The sequence below is a fragment of the Magallana gigas genome, chromosome 3 (assembly GCF_963853765.1).
Source record: "Magallana gigas chromosome 3, xbMagGiga1.1, whole genome shotgun sequence".
NCBI lineage: Eukaryota > Metazoa > Mollusca > Bivalvia > Ostreida > Ostreidae > Magallana > Magallana gigas.
In genome coordinates this window covers 34,651,732-34,671,566 of record NC_088855.1, presented here as the reverse complement: position 1 = coordinate 34,671,566, position 19,835 = coordinate 34,651,732, and the positions used below count along the sequence as shown (strand labels likewise).

At 34.9% G+C, this 19,835-nt stretch overlaps 2 protein-coding genes across 4 annotated transcripts; one reads left to right on the top strand and one right to left on the bottom strand.

The window, feature by feature from the left end:
- On the top strand, positions 1-7,429 carry LOC105338381 (E3 ubiquitin-protein ligase TRIM71). The gene is made up of 2 exons (XM_011443482.4): positions 1-296; positions 408-7,429. Exon 2 carries the CDS (start codon positions 508-510, stop codon positions 2,869-2,871), a length of 2,364 nt encoding a protein of 787 aa, XP_011441784.3. The 5' UTR covers positions 1-296; positions 408-507; the 3' UTR covers positions 2,872-7,429.
- Positions 7,430-9,881: 2,452 nt separating this feature from the next.
- On the bottom strand, positions 9,882-17,178 carry LOC105338377 (CCR4-NOT transcription complex subunit 10). 3 transcript variants are annotated; one of them, XM_034481691.2, is made up of 18 exons: positions 17,053-17,178; positions 16,039-16,328; positions 15,694-15,844; positions 15,508-15,606; positions 15,177-15,238; positions 14,787-14,912; positions 14,533-14,616; positions 13,700-13,955; positions 13,257-13,459; positions 12,851-12,966; positions 12,627-12,755; positions 12,244-12,321; positions 11,920-12,033; positions 11,488-11,618; positions 11,223-11,261; positions 10,943-11,064; positions 10,547-10,619; positions 9,882-10,098 (listed from the first exon to the last, which is right to left on the bottom strand). In XM_034481691.2, the coding sequence occupies exons 2-18, from the start codon at positions 16,315-16,317 to the stop codon at positions 9,977-9,979; spliced, it is 2,184 nt and encodes a 727-aa protein (XP_034337582.2). In that variant the 5' UTR covers positions 16,318-16,328; positions 17,053-17,178; the 3' UTR covers positions 9,882-9,976. The 3 variants fall into 3 exon arrangements, with proteins under 3 accessions (XP_034337582.2, XP_034337581.2, XP_034337583.2); XM_034481690.2 differs by having other exon boundaries at positions 16,999-17,155; XM_034481692.2 differs by lacking the exon at positions 15,508-15,606 and having other exon boundaries at positions 16,999-17,155.
- Between the last annotated feature and the right edge of the window lie 2,657 nt (positions 17,179-19,835).

Genomic DNA, 19,835 nt, shown 5'->3' with positions numbered 1-19,835 from the left:
AATTACAACACTTTTTTGGAAGAAATAAACAGGCATTATCGACCAGCGTCTGTAAAAATGAAGCTGAACATCAGATTTACAATGTAAACAAAACTGACCAGCATGAATGAAATAGTTGATCTAGATTAGAAGGGAAATGATTGGATGAATACTTTTGATTGACAGAGCCGACGAAAATAGGTTACACCGCCTTCAATTGATGTAGGAACATGGCGCCGTGCATGGAGGTCCAGGAAAGTATAGCTAAGAATACACTGCTTCTCGCCGCGATTCATCATTAAAACATCCATACAATCGTAAGTAGTAATCTCTTACACAAATGATAAAATATTTGATACGGTTTATAAACACTCCTCGTGAATATGTCGTAAATACGAATAATAAATGCTATGAATATAATTTGGCAGGTTTTCAACGTCGTACAGAAGGGAACCTCGCAATGTAGTGAGGAAGCGGGTGCCGGAAGATAACCGATCTACCTCATGAACTGTTCGATATACCTCGCACATGGCCGCATATTCGGATGCGATGGCGGGAGAACAGATGGTTTGCCCTCTGTGTCTCAATCAGGCAGACGATATTCGCATGTTACCATGTTTGCATTCGTTTTGTCGAAGATGTTTGGAAAGGGCGATAACTCGGGACCATTGCCCATCTCCAACATCTGTGGAGCCCAAAGACATTCTGGAGTGTCCAACTTGTGGCCAATCGGTGACCTTGAATTCTGCAGGAGTGGACACCTTCCCTTCAAATCAGTTTATCTCCAACATTTTTGATGTCATGGTTCCACAACAATCTGAATACGAAAATGGTGAAACAGCAGAGCGCTCAATTACAGGGCGAAGATGGTGTAGTTCATGTGATGAAGGTAGCAAGGCTACATCAGTGTGTAAAATCTGTAATGAGTATTTGTGTGATCATTGTGTAAAAGCCCATCAACGTGTAAGACTCACCAAAGATCATTATATAGAACGCTTTGCATTGGATAACATGAGCTTGCCTTTTCATTCTCATCAACATCCCCAGCTACTTTCCCCTTCCATTCATTCCTCTTCCATGCATCATCACAGCATCGCTGATAGGCCAAATCATTGCTGTAGTAAACATGAACAAGAGGTGCTTCGTCTTTATTGTGACACTTGTTCCCAAGCAATTTGTCGTGAGTGCACAATGATGGATCACGTTGGGCATAGTTTCATATACCTCCAAGAAGCAATAGAAAATTCCAAAATCGTTACAGAAAGATTACTTACTGATGCAAAAACGGGTATTAAAGCTCTAGAAGAAAGTATAGCTCTTACTCAGGGAATGGCAGAACGGGTTGAAATGAGAGCACAAGGGGTGGCTACTGATGTCAGGAACATCGTGAGAAGACACATGTCTGCATTAGAAGAGAGGGAGCGAGATTTATTGCGTCGGGTCGAAAAAATTCGTCAGGTCAAAGGAAAATCACTCCATTTACAAGTGGATGACTTGCGTCTTGGACTGAGTTCTCTGTTACAAACTGTGGACGAAGCTGAGAACTTGATACATACGGGTAATGACTTAGACATATTAAAAACCAGAGACAAAATGGTTGCAGAGATGCAAAATGTTAGAAAATTGAGGGGACATCTTCAGCCTCACGAAGATGATAGTATCCTGTTCACCCCACCAGATCCTGCACTATTCAATGCAGTCAGTAAGATGGGAATTATAACCAGTAGCGCTTATGCTCCAAACTGCTTCGCAACTGGGGATGGACTGAAAAAAGCCTTGAAAAGTAAAGGAGCATTTTTTGTAATCCATACCAAAGACCATCATGGAGATCCAAAAATTTTGGGAGGGGATCCAGTAGAATGTATCATCCAAAGTCCAGAGGGAGCACTTTATCGAACTGATGTTATGGACAGGCAGAATGGGACCTACACTGTGACATATCGGCCACAGCTGGAGGGGCAACATATTATATCAGTTGTCATTAGAGGCAAACACATCAAGGACAGTCCTTTTGTAGTCAATGTGCGAAGTGGACGGAATTATAATTCTATAGGGAACATGTTGCTTCAGTTTGGATCTGAAGGAGAAGCTGATGGAATGCTTTGTCGGCCCTGGGGAGTATGCTGCGACAAGGATGGCTACATCATAGTGGCAGATCGAAGTAACAATCGCATTCAAGTTTTTAAACCAGATGGGCAGTTTCACCATAAGTTTGGATCTTCCGGCACCAGAAATGGACAGTTTGACCGTCCGGCTGGAGTAGCGGTGGATCTCCAGAACAGAGTAGTAGTGGCTGACAAGGATAACCATCGCATTCAGATCTTTGATATAGAAGGGAACTTTATTTTGAAGTTTGGAGAAAAAGGAAATAAAAACGGGCAATTCAACTATCCATGGGATATCGCGGTCAGTGGAGAAGGAAAATTGTTAGTTTCGGATACCAGGAACCACCGTGTGCAACTTTTCACACAGGATGGACAATTCATCAACAAGTATGGCTTTGAAGGATCCTTGTGGAAGCACTTCGACTCTCCAAGAGGGGTGTGCTTTAACAACGAGGGTCAGATGGTTGTTACAGACTTTAATAATCATAGACTTTTGGTGATTCATCCTGATTTTCAGACTGCACGATTTCTTGGAACAGAAGGGAGCTCCAACGGACAGTTTCTGCGCCCGCAAGGTGTCGCCGTCGATCAGGAAGGAAATATCGTCGTGGCAGATTCTAAGAACCATCGTGTGCAAATATTCCAGCCAAACGGAAATTTTCTTTGCAAGTTTGGAACCAATGGAACAGGACCGGGGCAGCTTGACAGACCCTCTGGAATTTGTGTGTCCCCAGAGGGTCTCATCATTGTTGTGGATTTTGGTAATAATCGTGTGCAGGTCTTCTAAGAAACCCATTTTCATGGCTTTCTTCCTTTAAGGAAGAGCTTACGTACTTTTTGAAATTTTCATTTGTGAACTTGCTCAGGTCAGTCCGTTTTATTTTGCTATCTCAGGATTATCTTAATAATGCCAAAGGCAAAATGTTATTACACATTTAAGCTCAGGGATTGTGCTGTGTATCTGCATGTAGTATTATACTGCAAAAATATAACTGCTTGTATGGAGATTATTTATTAGCTTAAATGCTTAGGTGTTCAATTCAGCTTGTTTCTATGTACCTGTTTGTATAGTACTTGCATTATATTATTATACTTGTCCTTGCAAATTTAGCCAATCTTTAATACGTGTGTACATGTTTGTGCAAAGTTTATGCATTTTCCCATAGTAAACAAGGCTTGGATGTAGTGAAAATGGTCAGTAAAGAGAAGGATTGTGGTTAATTTAGAGCAAAGTTGAAAGGTCATTTTAGGAGTTAACTTGTAGAAAAGAAGTCATTACCCAAGGGGGAATGCATATATATAGCTGCTGTGTTAGTTGTATCCAGCTTTTTGTTAAAACAAAACAGATTACCCTGCAAGTCAAGTGGTGTAGTATTTACACACATACTCTATAATGGCCCTAGAGAGAGACGAATATTGATTCATGCAAGCTGGTCAGCTGTTTAGATGTGTTTACAGGGGTAACACCATGGGGCTTGACCAAGGAGCACATAACATTGCGTAACAAGGCAGATGTGTAATTTTTATCTTTAGTACTTGGCAGGATTTATTAGCCAGTTGTGTGTTACACACAGAACTTTTATATATCCTAGTTTTATTGCATGTTAGTAGATCTTTAGAACTGTTTGGCACATTACTAATATTCTTGTATATACTGTGAGGGGTTTTTTTCTTCACATTTTTATTGTAGAATGTGTGAAAGATTGTAGGTTAGGAAAAATCGAAACCGAAAATATTTAATAGCAACCCAAATTTGCTTTAGATCAAATTTTTGGATACGGAAGTTCTCATCAGGTCTAAATGGTAACCAAAACACCTTTTTCATCTGTTTCTTTTTTTTTTTTTTTAATAGAAATATGTGTAGTTGTAAAAGCATTAGCAGATATTTTGATGTTAAGTTGTGTTTGAGGATATACATCATGGAGTCCAGAAATGTTTTGGTATTAACTGTCCCCCTTTTCTATTATATGTATTTCAAAAATACATTTAAAAAGTTTTTGACCGGTGCAAGATTCAGGTACAAAGTATTGTGGATCAGTTGAAACCAGTGTTGTATACAAGCAGATTTGTTTATTTTCTGCTTGGAAAAAAAATCATGTTAACTATTTTTTTTCCCTTAAAAAAATTAAGAATTATCTGATGTCCCTTTTCAATATTGTGTATGTTGTCGGAAAAATTGTTAAATGGCAAAAAAGGCAAGTAAAATACAGTTAGAAATGCTACAACTATGCCCATTTAAAATTTACCTCATTACCTTTGAAAAAAAGCTGCTAAGTAATTGAGAGAAATATTTTTTCAAAGTTTAACAAAGGTTTTTGTATTTTGAAAAGAACTTCTTTTTTTTTGGATAAAAACTATGTTTTACATTTAATGTACGAGGGAGAAAATCCATTAAGGTAGCTTTTGTTTTTGCAGAAAGAAAAACAGTATGATATTGCAAAATATTATACATAATCAGTTCTGGTTGTTCAATTAGATTAACTGATTTGGCCTAACGGGGCGGGCGGGCGGTGGAAGAAAATCCAGTTCAGGTGGCTTAGCACTGCAGAGATTATCTGTTGTAGTGCTGCACATGATTTCTTGTAGGCTGTACTACACAAAATAATTGAATCAAATTCACTGAGTCAGAATGCAAGTAGAAGTTGTAGAACCATATCCGGTGATTTCTAGTATAAACCTTCCTATGAGAAGTTTGCACTTCGTCGGCAAACTATTATGTATGTGGTAAGAGTGACCATGATATTAATCTGTGAAGTGAGTTGAAAGAAAGTCGGATACAGTGATACCTAGGAAAATTAAAAAAACCCAACTTTTTGCACTTGTAGTAAACCTCAAAATCGCTCAGTTGTAACTAATAATTCAGTGAAATGAATATATGCATGTACTGACATGAAAAGAAATGAATGATGTACACTTTTTATTGGATGTCAATTTTTTGCATAACTTTTTAATGTTTAACCTACGAATATAACCTAAACTTTTGCCCATGTAATGAATATAATCTTTTTTAAACAGTTCATTGATTTACTTGGTTTCAGGAATTCTCTTCCAAAGGTTTTAATCCTTATTGTATTTTATGGCGATACCTCAAATGTGGAAAAATGACAATATACTGGAATTACACGGAAAAATACCTCATCTTTTTTACGACATTTTTGAAAAGCAATATATGATAATTTTCAAGGAGAATTTTCTCAGGCATGTTCGGAAGGAAAGGGTCAATACTACTACTAATAGAATATAGAAAATGTTACCAATTAGCTATGGTACTTTCATATAACAATGTGAATTCGATGTTGTTACATTGTATCAAATTGCCAATCATGTCATTAGCTTTTTAATTACATAAAAATGCTATCTATGATAGTCAACTTTCTGGATTTTTATAGTCCTTTTAAAACAATATAGATCTAACTGGTTATTTAAAAAAAAAAATAGTTTAGATGCAAAAGATTTGTCAAATCTGTCTACAAGTTGTTCAATTTGAAAGTCATATGTCAGAATAATATTTTTCTGTTGTGTTATTCAATGTCTATCAGTGTAAAAAAAAAACTGCTCTCTTAAGTACATAAATATAGTTACATTGTTGTGGATCATTGTGATATTTAAATTTTTATATTTTAAACTTCGCTACCTCATGCCTCTTCCATTTATGTCAGTAGAGCTATGGTTTTCAACAGTTCATTGAAATTAGTTGCCATTTTGTAAAAGTGGCACAGACAATACAATAATTTTCTCTCTGCAATAAATTCTCGCCCAATTATCCAATCTCTAACTTGAATGTTGCAGTTTATCTGTGTAACCCAAACCCAAGTACCCGGTAATATTTCTGAAATTTTGTTTAAAAGGTTTAAATTTTGGCATTATTTTATGCTGATATTGAAACTGTTAATTTTGTAGTTTTGTTTGTTTTGGCCATATCTATACATACTGTAATATTTAAGGCCAATTTCTATTAATTGTATTTAATGCTTTTCTTTTATATTTCTATATTTCTTTCGGTATTTTCAAACCAATTTCAAACCCTACTCAATTTTAGAGTTCATTTTTTCAGAAATATCATATTTAAAAAAACTTATTTTCTTTTTGCTTCACAAAGTTTTAGCTTTTGTTTGTTATTTTTCATGAGAAATGGTGTATATGTATAGTTGTATTCTCATAGTTTGCATGTTATTGTTATTTAAAGATGGTTTTATACGGATGGAAAAACCCTTAGAGATAGTTTTGTATAAGAAAATGTTTGTTCTTTGTTGATAATGTGGTATAGTTTTGAAAGTTTTTTTATAACGGAGAGAAAAAGCATTCAATGTTGCTCGCAGAAACGAGACATTGGAATGAAATATGCCTTGAATTAAGACACGGGTAAAAAGCGCAGGTCTATTATGTATAGATATCTATATCCTTAATTGTGACTATTTTCCCTTTCTTTATCATTCTTTTCTTTTTCCTTTTTTATTTCCAAGAGAAATTTGTGACACATTATCTCAAAAGACAATTTTTCTTTTTACAAAACAGCGAAGATAATGTGATTTTTTTTTTTTTAATTGAAAATCGTAGTTTATAGCTTACTATAGGCAGCCATTATGTGTTACAAATTGCCACAAGTCACAGTATACCTTTTTGTTTTATTATATACAAGTATGTTCATATCATATTCTGTTTTTATTAGCCCACAGGTAAACATGTTTAACAAAAATTGTGTTTGCTATGGTCATAGACCTTAATTTTCCAGCAATGTTTGAGAGGAAACAGAAAAACAAAAAGAAAAATATTTTTGAATGTTTTAGTATACAATTGTCAATTTTTTAAAGGTATGTTGTGTTTTCAAAAAATGGTGTTCATTTAAAAAATTTTAAAAGAACTTTTTTTTTCAAAAGACATTTTGATTTGCATACAATGCACATTTTCCCTCTGAACTAGTGTTTGTGATTATTGGAAAACTTTTTATGATGTGCTTTTTTACGTTTCATAAAATGAAGTAAATAATTTAAATCAGTGCTGCAATATATGCTTGTATGTAAAATTCAACTTGTATATGTAGACAAGGGAAGTCTGTTGTATTTAGAAGATATTCCTCGGCTTCATTATCTAGCCTCAATTTCATATATGTACTAAGAAGTTAATTTTAACTCTAAAATAAATAAAGCGCTGCTTTTTGTAGTTTTATTACAAATACGAGCTTTCGTGGTGCTAACGTTACGCTGAAAGAGAGGAAAATCTTCTAATTTACTAGGCCTTTCCTGTAGCGAGACAAAGAATATTTTTGTCCAACAAGCTTTTCTCTTGTGTGTTATCTATGTGACATGTCACATTAAACAATAAATTTTATTCTTCTTTACCATCAACATTCGACTTTCTCCTTTGTTTTGTAATGACCAGATCTCCATGAGCAAACAGTGCTGCGAGATCAATCTTGTTTTGTTTCACACACTGTACAGTGGTAAACGGGATGGCCACCAGATAGTATGGCGATGGGGGGCATCGCTAGAAAGTGAAAAGTAGATAGCCATCAAGGCCAGCTCAAAAGCGCGCGCAATTAGCGTGCCCACGCCTGCTCGCGGACCCTAAACAATAGAACATACAATAAATCATTTATATGTTATAAAACCACGGGTTCATTTTTCGGAATAATTTTATATTTATTTTACTGCAGCGAGTGCTTGTGTTTACGTTGATTTTTCTGTAGTCATGGACAAAATATGTTTATATTTGTAAAAGTGCGTAAAACGATTTGGCAACAGTCCAAGGTTACTTGTTGGGGCCATTACACAGAAAACTGACCACAACCGCGTAGGTAATCCCCGCCCACAAACAAGGCCAGGAAAATGCATATGCGGAGCGGCGAGGAGGGGCCACCAACGGGTTTGGTTTGCGAAAAAAGCGTTTACCTCTAAAGGAACGGGTTTTTTTTTTTTTTAAGTTTTCGATTTTAGTTATTTTCCAGCATTTAAAATTCTAAAATTAAAACGCTACCTACAAAATACATGTACGAAGTATATAAAATAAAATGACATAATTAAAAAAAAAAATTTAATGTACCAAATTCTTCGTTTTTAATACCGGTATTTTCATAAATAATACCATACGCAATCATCTATGTTGACAGCTGCTGCGGTGGTAATATTATCAGACACCGTCCCCTCCATGCTTATCCAATATATTTATATCAAAATATTCGATGCTGGAATTGTTATTATCCCCCCCCCCCCCCCCACACACACACACACACGCGCGCGGATAAAATCTTAGTATACATTTAACTGAACATTCAGGTGTAACAAGAACGAAACAATATCGAATTCAAGAAGTGTCACTTAAAAAAAAAAATCCCCGGAATTTCCATCATTGATTAAGGTAATAAAGAAAGATGCCTCAGCTGATTTTTACCGTTTCTGTTGAAGTGGCTTTTAGGGTACTTTTGCACATAAAATATCTAAAATTAGAAATTTGTATGACTATTTGACCCACGAAATTACCACTACATTTTTTGTTAAAAAATTTACTTAAAAAGTAAGGTTGAATATGTTCTTATCTGCATGCTGAATATTTTCTCCACATTTTCCTTAAATTCAGTTATGTTATAAATTAATCACAATTACACACAAGAATAAAAATTTTCATTGGAATTTTCCCAAAAGTGGAAATTCCATTATTGTTGTTGGAAATTCTAAAAAGATGGAATTCCTTAAATGTTTGCAATTCCAAGATCAAGTTTAAATTTAAAAGAAATCCAAGAATAAAAGCTAATGAATTCCGAAATTATAGTTGAAATTTTCCTAGACAAATTATATATGACCAAGTTTGAAATTCTACAGTATTTATTGAAATTTCTTATTTAAGGTGGGAATATCTCATAAGAAAGTCGGCAAGTCCAAGATTGATATTAAAAATTCCAATACATGTATACATGTCAACATTTCAGGATTTGTTTTAAAACAAAGTGTCCCTTGTACACTTCCTCAGGATTAACATAAAATGAAGTTTTGGTTACCCAATTCATTAGCATCATTTTTTGCATATTTCATTAATAAGAAGCATTTATATAACATTTTTGAAAAAGTTTTCTTGTTATGTCATAAACGAGATAATTTCATTAATATGTCCTGAAAATTGCTGAATCATACTGGAAATAGTTACGGTACACTGCCCTCTGGGAAACAGTATTATTTCACAGGAAATAGTTATATTGCCCTCCCGAAACAGTTATATCACCCTTGCTTGCAATAATTCTGCATATCAATTATGTCAGGTTCGAAATAAATACGTCAGGATAGCGTCTTCTATTCAGAGGAACTTACTTTGTTTAATTTGAAAAACTATCTACTTGTTGAAAGCACCGATCAACATTTAACATTTTACTGATTTGTAAGATATGAAGATGCATTAATAATTAAAATACACTTGTTAATGAGGTAAATATGTTTTTAAACTGATTTTGATTTTTTTTAAATGTCATTTAACATTTAATACATGTCTTCTCGGGTGACAATACCAGAATATTTGTCCCTCTGTGACAGGAAAGCCCTGGAGTGTTATTTTGCCCTCCGCCTTTGGCATTGAGCAACATAACAATCCTTTCCTGTCACCTTGGGGCAAATAATCTGGTATGTCGCCCTCGAAGCCATGTAACATGTATAATGTCGTAAACCATATTACATTCCAAGATTTCCCCCTCTAACACTTCATGAATTCAATCTAAATTTGAAACAAAAAATTTGTAAGGGTCTATTCCAAAAATTTTTTTTTCATTTAATTTTTAAAATTCAGAATCTTCTAAAGAGTCACAACATATATATCTCTCAGTGCAGGAAATGAATTTTATTTCATGTATCAGATACACTATTTTAGCTTTTATTCTATTCACAATGCTTATATATATGTAGTTCACTGAATCATGACACTGCAGTATCAGGGCGGGGCACTCCTGGCTTGGAGTTCATCTTCATTTCCACACGGTTAGGTGTTACATGTCCAAAGTGGTCTTTGATCACAACTTGAGCCATATTTCTTCTCCCTGCAAGACAAGAACAAAATTCAATTTTGTGATAATTTAATTTAAAGAAAAAACCCAACTCAAAATATTTTGCTAAATCAGCAACAAACCAAATTGGTATCTATACATTATATATTGAGTGATTATATACCAGTATTTATATCGATTGTGACAGGAACGAAAGTAATAAATATATTTCTCCTGTCCACATTCTAAGGCATGCACATTCCTAATGCTTGATTGTTAGAGAGGCTGGATGGTCCACAAAATTATCCATCAGATGTACCTTAATTTTTTTCCCTCTATCTCTAAACGTAACTCTTTGTTAAAGGAGATTAATATAGTCTAAAAATGGTCAAGACCATCTAACCCTCATAAGACCAACTCAGATCAACCTATTGCAAGGGAGACAATTCTCAGTATAGCCATAATTTTAAGCAGTCACAAAATTAAAGTTTCATAAGCTTACCTTCTATCAAATCTAGGTAAAGTTTCAGGAAATACATCTGTGCTGGCAGTGGGGTGCCAATGCGGCTAGAACTCTGTAAACAAAACAGTAAACACTGATATCTTGTCCATTGGCTTTTTACTTCATAATACAAACACAACAGATTTTCTTATTTCTTTTTGAAAACCAAAAAAGATTACACCATAAGAGAATTTACACATATTTCAACTATGTGTACAGTCATGTTTTTCAATGCTACAAAAAATGTCATGAAAGTTTGCTTCAAATCATTGGTAAATTGAGTATTATTAGTACGATAAATTACAGAGTAAAAAAAGAATTCCGTAATTTGTTTAACTGGCATATATGATTCTGAATTCATACAGTACAGATTGACTTTCTGAAAACTTGACCCACCTCTCCCAGATTCTGTCCTGCCTTGTCATATTCCCCCCGAATGGCATGGGCAGTGGCTAGGTTATACTGGGCAATGGCTTTTGCCCGTGTCAGATCTTTGGGTGACCAGGGGTAAAAATAACCTGTATAAAATTAAATTAAAGAATCAATTACTAAACAGTCATTACAGTATTTTTGCCATTTTTTGGAATCTAAACAGGTCATTTTGAATTATGGAAAATGTATTTATCATAATTATTTATTTCAGTAAATTTGCAATTCTAAACACTTCCTAACCTACCTTTAGATTCAGATGCTTCTGGGTCTCTCTCGCTTTTGTCTGGAAGAGAAAATTGTTGACTACATGCATTTTTTTCTGTTAATACTGTCATTTAATTTCAATAGTGTTCACAGGTACCAGTACTGCATTTCAGAAACTTCAAACTGTGAAAGTCAGCCAACTTACAACTATATGAGATGTTTGGGAAGAGGATTAGGGAGGAGTTTCTATTGATATTTTTCATGTAAAAGTTTAGGGAATAGATACAAAGGACGGAAATCTCTACCTTGCTCTGTCTTGTTTTCTGGCAGTGTCAGGCTGATGTCTACCACTAACTCTGGGTTCAGAAGTTGGATGGCATCTGCAATCTTGTCCATAGCTACCTGAGCTTCAGCCATGTAAAGATGACCAAGGTATCTGGGTAGGGTAAAGAAACATGAGTAAAATAACATATATAAAGATGAATTTGCAATGAAAGTTTAATACATTTAAAGCTTCATGCACAGAGTTGGTTTATCACGTTCTATAATTTATTTCTAATATTACCGTAATTACAAAATCATTTTGATGGTGTTTAAAAATGTGTATGTGCTTATCTGGTGGTGGGGTCATCAATTTTCTTTAAATCAATATCAGAAAAAATGTCTACTGCCAAAAACACTGAGAAGCCAACTTCAAACTTCCCCCACCACCTTCAATGCTACCTGCCTATCCTCACCTTTGGGCCCCTGTCAGTTTTGGCTGTTTAAGTAAGTTTTCTGCATGAAGCAATGCTAGTGTGTAATCATTCAGACAAAGTGCCACATATGCACTAGCTGCCAATATAGAGCACCTGAAAATTAACAACAAAAGACAGTCCTAAAATTTAGTTTTATGTGAGTGGAATCATAGTCTTTACAAAAGGCTTTAAAAGATACAAGTACTGTTAGTGGTGTTAGAATTTATAAATGGTTACTTTTTCCCTTTTAATCCCTTGTTACCACCTGGATTTGAGGAATCTAGACATTTTGATGAAAGGAACACTGTATTTAAATTGTCAAACCTTAGGCTAGCCACTTCAGCTGCCTTCAGGGGGTTCCCAGGAGGGGCAGGAACAAGGACCATCTCAGGGGTGATTTTTCTGTAAAAGTCAAATTACAAGTAAATATATTGAAGCTATAATGTACGGTAGATACAACTGAAAGTGAGATATTCATTTAATGCTTTAACATCTAATAATGTATGTACCCGGTACCATAGCTTAAATTTTTAAAATTTTGTTTAAGTGGTTAAAGTTGTCACAGCTTGGCTAAAGATGATTTTTCAGAGATATGCATTATTATATTCGCAAAACAACACAAAGAATTCACAACCAAGTTCCTGTACACAATCGATGTAGTATAAATTAATTATAATTAAAGAGTGATCTGACTACTTGGTACTTACACTGTGTCCGAGTCTTCAATGGGCACTTTCTCCGCTGTTAGCGGATCTTCAGGCAGCAAGTGTAACGCATTCTTCAGACAAAGCGCAGCAAACTCATGAGTGGCTGCTGGGATAGCTGGAGTCCCTGGACTACATCCCCAAAAAAAAAATCAACCAGATTATTACATACAGAGGTATAAAACAAAAGAAGTTTTACAAAATTGAAAAAAAAAACAATTACAGACCTTGGGTTATCTTTTTTGAGTCCCGGGCCCAGTCTAAGCTTCCTGTGAATTCCACTGCCATCTGATCCCTGAATGACCTCTAACCTCTTTTCTAGCTTTCGGTCTTCATCATTATTCTGCATTAACAAGGAAAAAATAAATCAGACAAAGTAAAGAATCTCATTTTTTTTTTTAAAGAATTCCAATGCAAAATAAATTCTAAGAAAATTGTAAATTTTTCAAAAAAGTACTTTTTAATAATTCTGTAAATAATTATCAACTGCTAATATTGGGATCACTGAAAGCTTACATTAAAAAAAAAAGTTATCAAGTCTTATGAAATACAGTTTATATAAAATTCCCAATAACAAAATTGATTTCCAGGTACCCTCTCTCAATATGTACACATGTACTACGTGTACAGTACCTGTCTATTAGCCATTATGCAGCACTCTGCTAGTCTCAGCCACAGGCGAGGGTTGCTCCTGAAAACCTGTACTGCCTCAACCAAACAGTCAAATGCTGGCATGGCCTTCCCACAATGCAACAGTTGAATTCCCATGTTGTATAACAACTCAAAATGTCGGCTCATGCCTATGGAGTTCAGTGTTTTACCAGAAAGATTCTTATCTGTAATGAATCAAAAGCCGGAATAAATGCAAGAGAAATACATGTTCATTTACAAACTCCAAAATTTTAAGAAAAAAACTTTGTTCCAGGTGTACTAGTACATGTAGTTAAGAGTTTTATGCACCTTTTATTATAATTTTTTCATGTCCACTTGGTACATGTGACAGTATAAATCTTGTAATCTCAAATAAACAGCAAACAAGAAAAACCGATGGGCCACAAAAAAAGGAGCCAACTTACTGTGCTCTGCTCCTCGTTTGATGTCTTTGATGGCATTCTCATTTTCCTGGAAAGCTTTACGGAAGTGGAACGCCCCTAGATGATGCTTGCTGAGATGGAAGTGTATGCAGCCGAGATTGTTGTTATACATGACTGGCATACACTCCCCGGCCTCCGTGAAATCAGAGGTGCTGACTGAGCCCAGCATCTTCATGGCCTTCTTGTGATTCCCTCGCAAGTGTTCAAAGTTACTCTTCAGGTATATCACAGCTGTATTCTACAAATGCCATAATACATACAGGATAATACCACTTAGAGCATTACTGTACATGGATAAACAAAGACGGATTGTAAGCTTGTTCTCAAAAGATTTTTTTGGTGATTAGGTATCGGTAACAACAGGGTATTTTAAGTTTTCTTGTTATAAAAACCTAGATACATGCTTTTCTGAGACATTATTTTAAATTCAATAAAGTAAATTTTATATCATTATCTCAGACAATATCCTAGCTAGCATATTTGTTTGTGAAATCTATACCGGTACATCTGTTTCCCTGATACCATCAGAGGAGTTCCAAATGTAAGATAAGTGTTGGGAAAAAGCACTCTTTAAAACAGCGTTTTTTTAAGCAAATTCTCAATCCTGTTGGACTACCAGGTAATAGGAACAGATATCAGTCAATCTGCTTTCATGAGTTTTCATAAATTATTTTAAATTTTCTTATCGAGATTTTCATAAAATATTTTAAATTTTCTTATTGAGGGTGTTTCGATGGGCTTTGAGGGAGAAAATAGTGCTCTAAATTGTGAATCCTGAACAAATTGTGCGTCAGACTAAAGAACAAAATACCCACCATGGCCTGGGTGCTCATCAGTGACTTGATCTCTCTCTTGCAGGACTTCATGGACTTCATCATCAGTAAGCAGCGGGTTTTGTACTGTAAAACACAAACAAACTGTATTAAAGCAATACTATATACAAGAACACAACAGCTTCATTTCGGCTATTTCAATTTTGGCAATTTACATCCAAAATTAGCAATGTGACAATTGGTTTAATATAAACATCAATTTCCATCTGCATATCCAGTGTATGAATTGCACACACCAAACTAATCTTTGGTTTCCAGGCTTCATCCACTTGATCTTCCTTGTTCTCTTTCTCTCCAGCATTCTTCCCTGCAGTGAACACAGTCTTTTCTGCATAGTGCACCATACCCATAGCTTTCTCAGGCTGAAACAAAAGATATCAAATCTCTTACTTTTAAGTCACGTATTCTAATGTTTTTTCTCTCATTAGGTAAACCTAATTTTTATTCTTATCTGTTCTTGCAAGAATTTTAAATGGCTGATTACATTTTCAATTTTAAATGAAATGTAACAAAATTGCAATTTTCCTGGTCATTCTGCATTCAATTTTTTCTGTAGTAAGTGTTTCCACATTTGCGCATCGAATTTGAATAGAGGTACCATTATCATTGGTCGAAATAAAATTTACCTGATAGGTACACAGATACAGTTCTACTAACAGCATTGTAGCTTTCTTTGCCAAGGCCTCCTCTATTTAACAAAATAAAATCAAAACATCAGGAAGAGCAATTGATAACATGGTCAAATACTGATTAAGAAAATCAGGAACCAAAAAATAACAACAAAAACAAAACAAACAATTCAGTCAAACTACCACCTAAAACACTGGTGACATAGAATTTGACAAATATTTTATGTCCATGTAATAAATGTTCACAAAATTCCCTCACAATCCCTGTCAGCAAATATTTATTACACACGATTACAAATTGCATCTCTTTAAATCAATGATTGAATACCTTGAAACTCATTGTTGGAATCCACATACTTTCTATCCCTTACACTGCTTTCAACAGTGTAACGAAACGAAAGCCTATAGGTTCCGACGATGCTTGAACCTGGAAATTATTTTTTCAGATGGTAAAAAATACCTGATGAAGGTGTGAATATTACTTCATACATATTCAAGAATGTGGCAACATTACCTAGTGGCTCTATGTACTGGAAGAGTTTGTCTAGGATGTTGAGGGCAGCTTTATACTGACGTAAGTGATAGAGAATGACTGCTTGGTTGAAGTAAATAACACTGTGGTCAACATCTTCCAGGCTTTCACTGTTGTCTATGTTGACATGAGCCTAAGTGTTCAAAGAGAAACTTAATGAATGTTCTACCATTTCTGGTATTACAAATGCTGTAAATCTAAAAAAAAAAAATTGTTGTTCATGATGAAGTAGTATAAAAGATGATGTTCTAATACCGATAATCTTGATGAAAGAAAATTAATTAAGAAATTAATTTTTTAAAAATCCCCAAAATATTCAGGACATACCATTTGACAGACTTTGGACAGTTGCTGCCTGAATTCATCAGTGGTCAGGAATCCACTTTGAAAAAATTCTGCTACTGCCTTGTTGTGGGCAACTTTTGGGTCTGTGGGTCTTTGGGCAATTAGCTTGTGCATCAAACTGCAGCACGAGCCATACTGCTTCTTGTCAAACTCTGACATAGCCTGGGAGGCCAGTTCTTTCTGGGACTCAGTTACTTGGGGGAGGGGCATTGAGGTCTCCATCTCTGCATCTGAGTCATTTTTTGCTTTGTTGTCTGCCATTGTTTATTATACTGTAGAAAAAAAATAGTTATCAAAACATTTGATCTATTGTTAGATCCTTGTTATAATGTTTCATGTTCTGCTTTTTTTTGTATTGATATACAAGTACAATATGCAGTTTCATTTTATTTAGATTGCAGTGGAAAAAAGAGATAATGCGTGCATTTAATATTTGGTAATTCAATGTGTTCAATTATTTTGATGATACCAACATTTTATGGTAATGACTTTACTGCCTCCCCACCTCACATACTTCATGAACAGAGTTTTAGAAATAAAATGATGTACAGAATACAGAAATTCATTCTCGTAAAGAAAGTTTTCTGTTTTTCTTTACTTGTGTGACAAAACTTTCAGCAATAGTTTTTTTTTTTTTAATGGGAATGCACTCCTATAGGAAATATTCCTAAAATCTGGATCCAACCCTTTAATGAGTAATGAACTAGTTATAAAAAGGATCATTAATAGTTATATATTTCCAAGAGAATGGCATGATATCACTAAAACAATGACATTTTTTATTGAATGCTTGAAGCTTCATTGTAACATCTTATAATATCATTATTATGTGTTTCCCAAACCGGCTGAAGCATCAAGCAGTCAAGGATTTTGCTTTGTCGGATCGACCCTCCAAATATCGTCACTTCATTCAAGATAAAATCTTATCATTTTAACCCTTACCTACGAAAATTTGTTTAAAACTTGATAAAGTCTTCTGCAAGCAGCATATCATACAAAGGAATTAAGATCGAAGAGTCTATTCCCGTCTTCCTTCCATGGGCGCTGACATATTTGTGAACTACAGCGCCACCTTCTGGGAATGGAGGAGTTGTGTCCCTTGTCAATGAAAAAATATCAGAGTCAATACGTCCCTGACTTTATGGATAATCTAAAAAGGTATCAAAGATATCTTTAAGAATGATTCTACGGAACATGAATTCATTAGACATGAAGCATCGCTTTTTTATTTTATCATTATCATTTTTTTTTTTGGGGGGGGGGGGGGGGGGTTCCACTCCTCAATTTCTTAATCCGTTAGGTAAAGGGCAGCGGATTGGAGGGGGGGGGGGGGTAAATTATAGTGGACATATATTAAACATTTCCTCACGATTACAACTGTTTCAAAAAGTGGAGGCAGTCTGAAAATCATTTTTATACAGTGTCTTCGGAAGCAAATTTAAAGTGGGCTAGGGTGGCGGGGCTTGACTAATCATCAGAAATCTTGACAAGAATTCCCAAAATCATGAAAATCCTAAACCGGGGGGGGGGGGGGGGGGGGTATACCTATAACTTCAATCTGGGCTAAGCCACCCCCCGTTCCGTCGCCTATGTTATATCTAAATTTAAAAAAAATGTTTGTTTTCATAAAAGTGAGAAGGGCAGCTCAGTCTCCTCCCTCTCTGAATGTTTGTTTTCATAAAAGTGAGAAGGGCAGCTCAGTCTCCCCCCTCTCTGGTTACAGATACTCAGTGATACCAATATATGCATGAATTTTTTTAAATTTTTTAATTTTGCACCATTGCCTTCTGTCTGGTGCCATATTTTTTTAATATTTCGCATCAGTTGTAATTTTAAAAAAAAGAAGTACACTGCAGACATATTGCATGGTTCAACATCACCTATATCTGCATGGAGAGAGAGAGAGAGAGAGAGAGAGAGAGAGAGAGAGAGAGAGAGATATTATGCATAATGCTTAAAGAAACTCAGTATTCAGCTCAGCTCAAAAATAAAATCTTACATTCGTATCTTTATCTTGTTTTTTTTTTGTATATTTTGGCTATATTTGAAATTATTTCTGAAAGTTCTTTGTGTATATTTATTATATACCCCTGTCGTTATCATAAAAAATATTCTATAGTTATGTTGTACATTTTGTAGCTACACACTTCTACAGATGTGGTCGGAATAAATAAATAAACTTGTTGTGTTGCTTTGCTTGGTTTGAATACATTAACAAGTTTTGAATATTATACATACCGGCATCTACCGGCAAATATATAATCATAAAAACAATTTTTAAAACTATAAAAGTTATACAATTATATAACAGATGCAATTTCTTATGTAACTTCACAAATTTACTACTGAGTATTAGGTCCTGACCCATGAATTTATTGATTTCCCATATTTTGACAACACACTGGTAAAATAAAGGTACAATACAATAGATCGCAGGTAAAATTCAGGTAGATGAGCAGACATTACATCTTTATTTGTTTTCGGACGACAGTTTACATTCATTGAATGTACGCAAATAAGTAAAACAAAGATCGGTTAAAATCAAATAATATCTAACTCGTGACTATTATGAAAGTTCAATCCCCTCAGATAAGAATGCTGTTGTCATATTTAATTTTGACCGGGATATATTGTCGTGATGTAAATTTTCAATTTATAATGGGCGGCGGTAAATACATTTGTATAAAACACTCCCCCCACCCCCACCCCCACCCCCACCCCCACCCCCACCCCAACCCATGGTAACTGGAAATTTACAACATAACAATAGAGTGCTAAACGATTTATGTTTCAAATAAAATATTTGAAGAATTCTGTTGTAAAAATTGGTAAAAATTAATAATCTCAGTCTAATAAGGACCCCCTTCCCCCGCCATCACCCATCTCCCCACTCACATGTCAAGAAATGAATAAAAAGGCAATGTCTTTCGAGTCGTACACAATGGTATGTGGTTATAATTCATATATTCTCAAACTTTGCTTGTTTACCAATAAATTGAAATGAAAACAACGCAATGTATACATGTATGTACGTACATGTATAACCTATTTTATGTGACAACTCCCCCCCCCCCCCCCTTATTTTAAACAACGAAATCATCGTCGTTTTACCACAACAGTAACACAACACATATAGAATGTGTTAAAAACTCTCATAAGATGACCAGCAGCATTACCAAAACCGTAATGTTCACCCATGAGTAAACAGCCAGGCACGTGCCATCGTTTTTGACAGCAGGGAGCAGACCTTCTAATCTTATAAGCAGATCAAAAATATTGAACACGATCGACAAAACAAATACAAATAAAAGCATTAAAAAAGACCATTTTCTCCCCCTCCCTCCCCCTTAAAAAAACTAATACATGTAACTACAAGTCTTGTCGATGTCACAATCACTGGAGTGTGTTTTAGGGGGCATCAACCAGTCACAAAAGTCCGTCGTGAGAGATGATGGACCTATACGATTTACAAGTACATGTACCTGATTTCAGCTTCTTTATTCTTTCATTAAACATAGCAGAAACTAACTAAAGAGAATGCATGGTCGCTAAGCCAAAGTGGGATGTTCAAAGACGTTTGCATGGATATGTCGCCGAATAATTTACTAAGTATTGAACAGATATATGAATTGCAACATCATTTACACTGGTATGAAAATTTCAATTACTATGAACTAATAACAACTCTACAAATTCTATTTTGAATTGCACAGTTACGCATTCATATGTTTTGATCAACTTTCACAATCCAATGAAATAAACTAAAAAAGAAATATACA

What these genes read in the sequence shown, in the direction of transcription:
- LOC105338381 (XM_011443482.4), top strand. Translation starts at nt 508, where the DNA reads ATGGCCGCATATTCGGATGCGATGGCGGGAGAACAGATGGTTTGCCCT.
- LOC105338377 (XM_034481691.2), bottom strand. Translation starts at nt 16,317, where the DNA reads ATGGCAGACAACAAAGCAAAAAATGACTCAGATGCAGAGATGGAGACC. An exon ending in TGTCCAAAGTCTGTCAAATG is followed by an intron (nt 15,845 to 16,038) that starts GTATGTCCTGAA and finishes TTGAACACTTAG; the next exon opens with GCTCATGTCAACATAGACAA. An exon ending in CTCAAAAAAGATAACCCAAG is followed by an intron (nt 12,756 to 12,850) that starts GTCTGTAATTGT and finishes TTGGGGATGTAG; the next exon opens with TCCAGGGACTCCAGCTATCC.